General features: G+C 65.7%; 1 protein-coding gene across 2 annotated transcripts in view; it reads left to right on the top strand.

Moving 5' to 3' along the window:
* The first annotated feature begins 255 nt into the window (after positions 1 to 255).
* The window catches only part of Gtf3c3 (general transcription factor IIIC, polypeptide 3, 102kDa), a 39397-nt gene continuing 39171 nt past the window's right edge, over positions 256 to 481 (top strand). For both annotated transcript variants that reach the window (XM_013010629.1, XM_013010633.1), the window contains exon 1: positions 256 to 429. In XM_013010629.1, coding sequence (XP_012866083.1) covers positions 328 to 429 — 102 coding nt within the window. In that variant the 5' untranslated portion in view covers positions 256 to 327. The remainder of the gene's footprint in view (positions 430 to 481) is intronic.

The raw sequence follows: 481 nt of genomic DNA, 5'->3' as shown, positions 1-481 counted from the left end.
GAGAAGTATGCAATACGCCCAAGATGGCCTAGGTGGGTAACAATGTCTGACTCCAACTGCTTCCCCCCTGCTTTACGAAGGTGGGTGGGGAGCCGAGGGAGGCAGGCCTGGAGCGCGTCTGGGCCCGCCCCGCCCCCGGAAGGCCCAGGCGCACAAGGCGCCCGGAACCCGAGCGCGGCGACCGCAGAGCCGGCCGGGCGTGTTTCCAGGCGGACGTCAGGTCTGTCCCTCCGTCCGTCTTCTTAGCGTTCCGGGTACGCCAGTTCAGGTCGTGGCTGCTGCCCTTTGCTTCTCTGTCTCGGGGCCGCCTGAGCCGAGTCTGCAGCTATGTCGGGGTTCAGTCCAGAACTCATCGACTACCTGGAAGGGAAAATCTCCTTTGAAGAGTTCGAGAGGCGGAGGGAAGAGAGGAAGACCCGGGAGAAGAAAGTGAGACGCTAGGCCCGGCCGGGGCGCCCTGGGGCGTGCGGCCCCACGGGGG

This window comes from Dipodomys ordii, unplaced genomic scaffold (genome assembly GCF_000151885.1).
Source record: "Dipodomys ordii isolate 6190 unplaced genomic scaffold, Dord_2.0 Scaffold1, whole genome shotgun sequence".
NCBI lineage: Eukaryota > Metazoa > Chordata > Mammalia > Rodentia > Heteromyidae > Dipodomys > Dipodomys ordii.
Note: the sequence above shows the minus strand (reverse complement) of the source record. Positions and strands in the feature narration are given on the sequence as shown.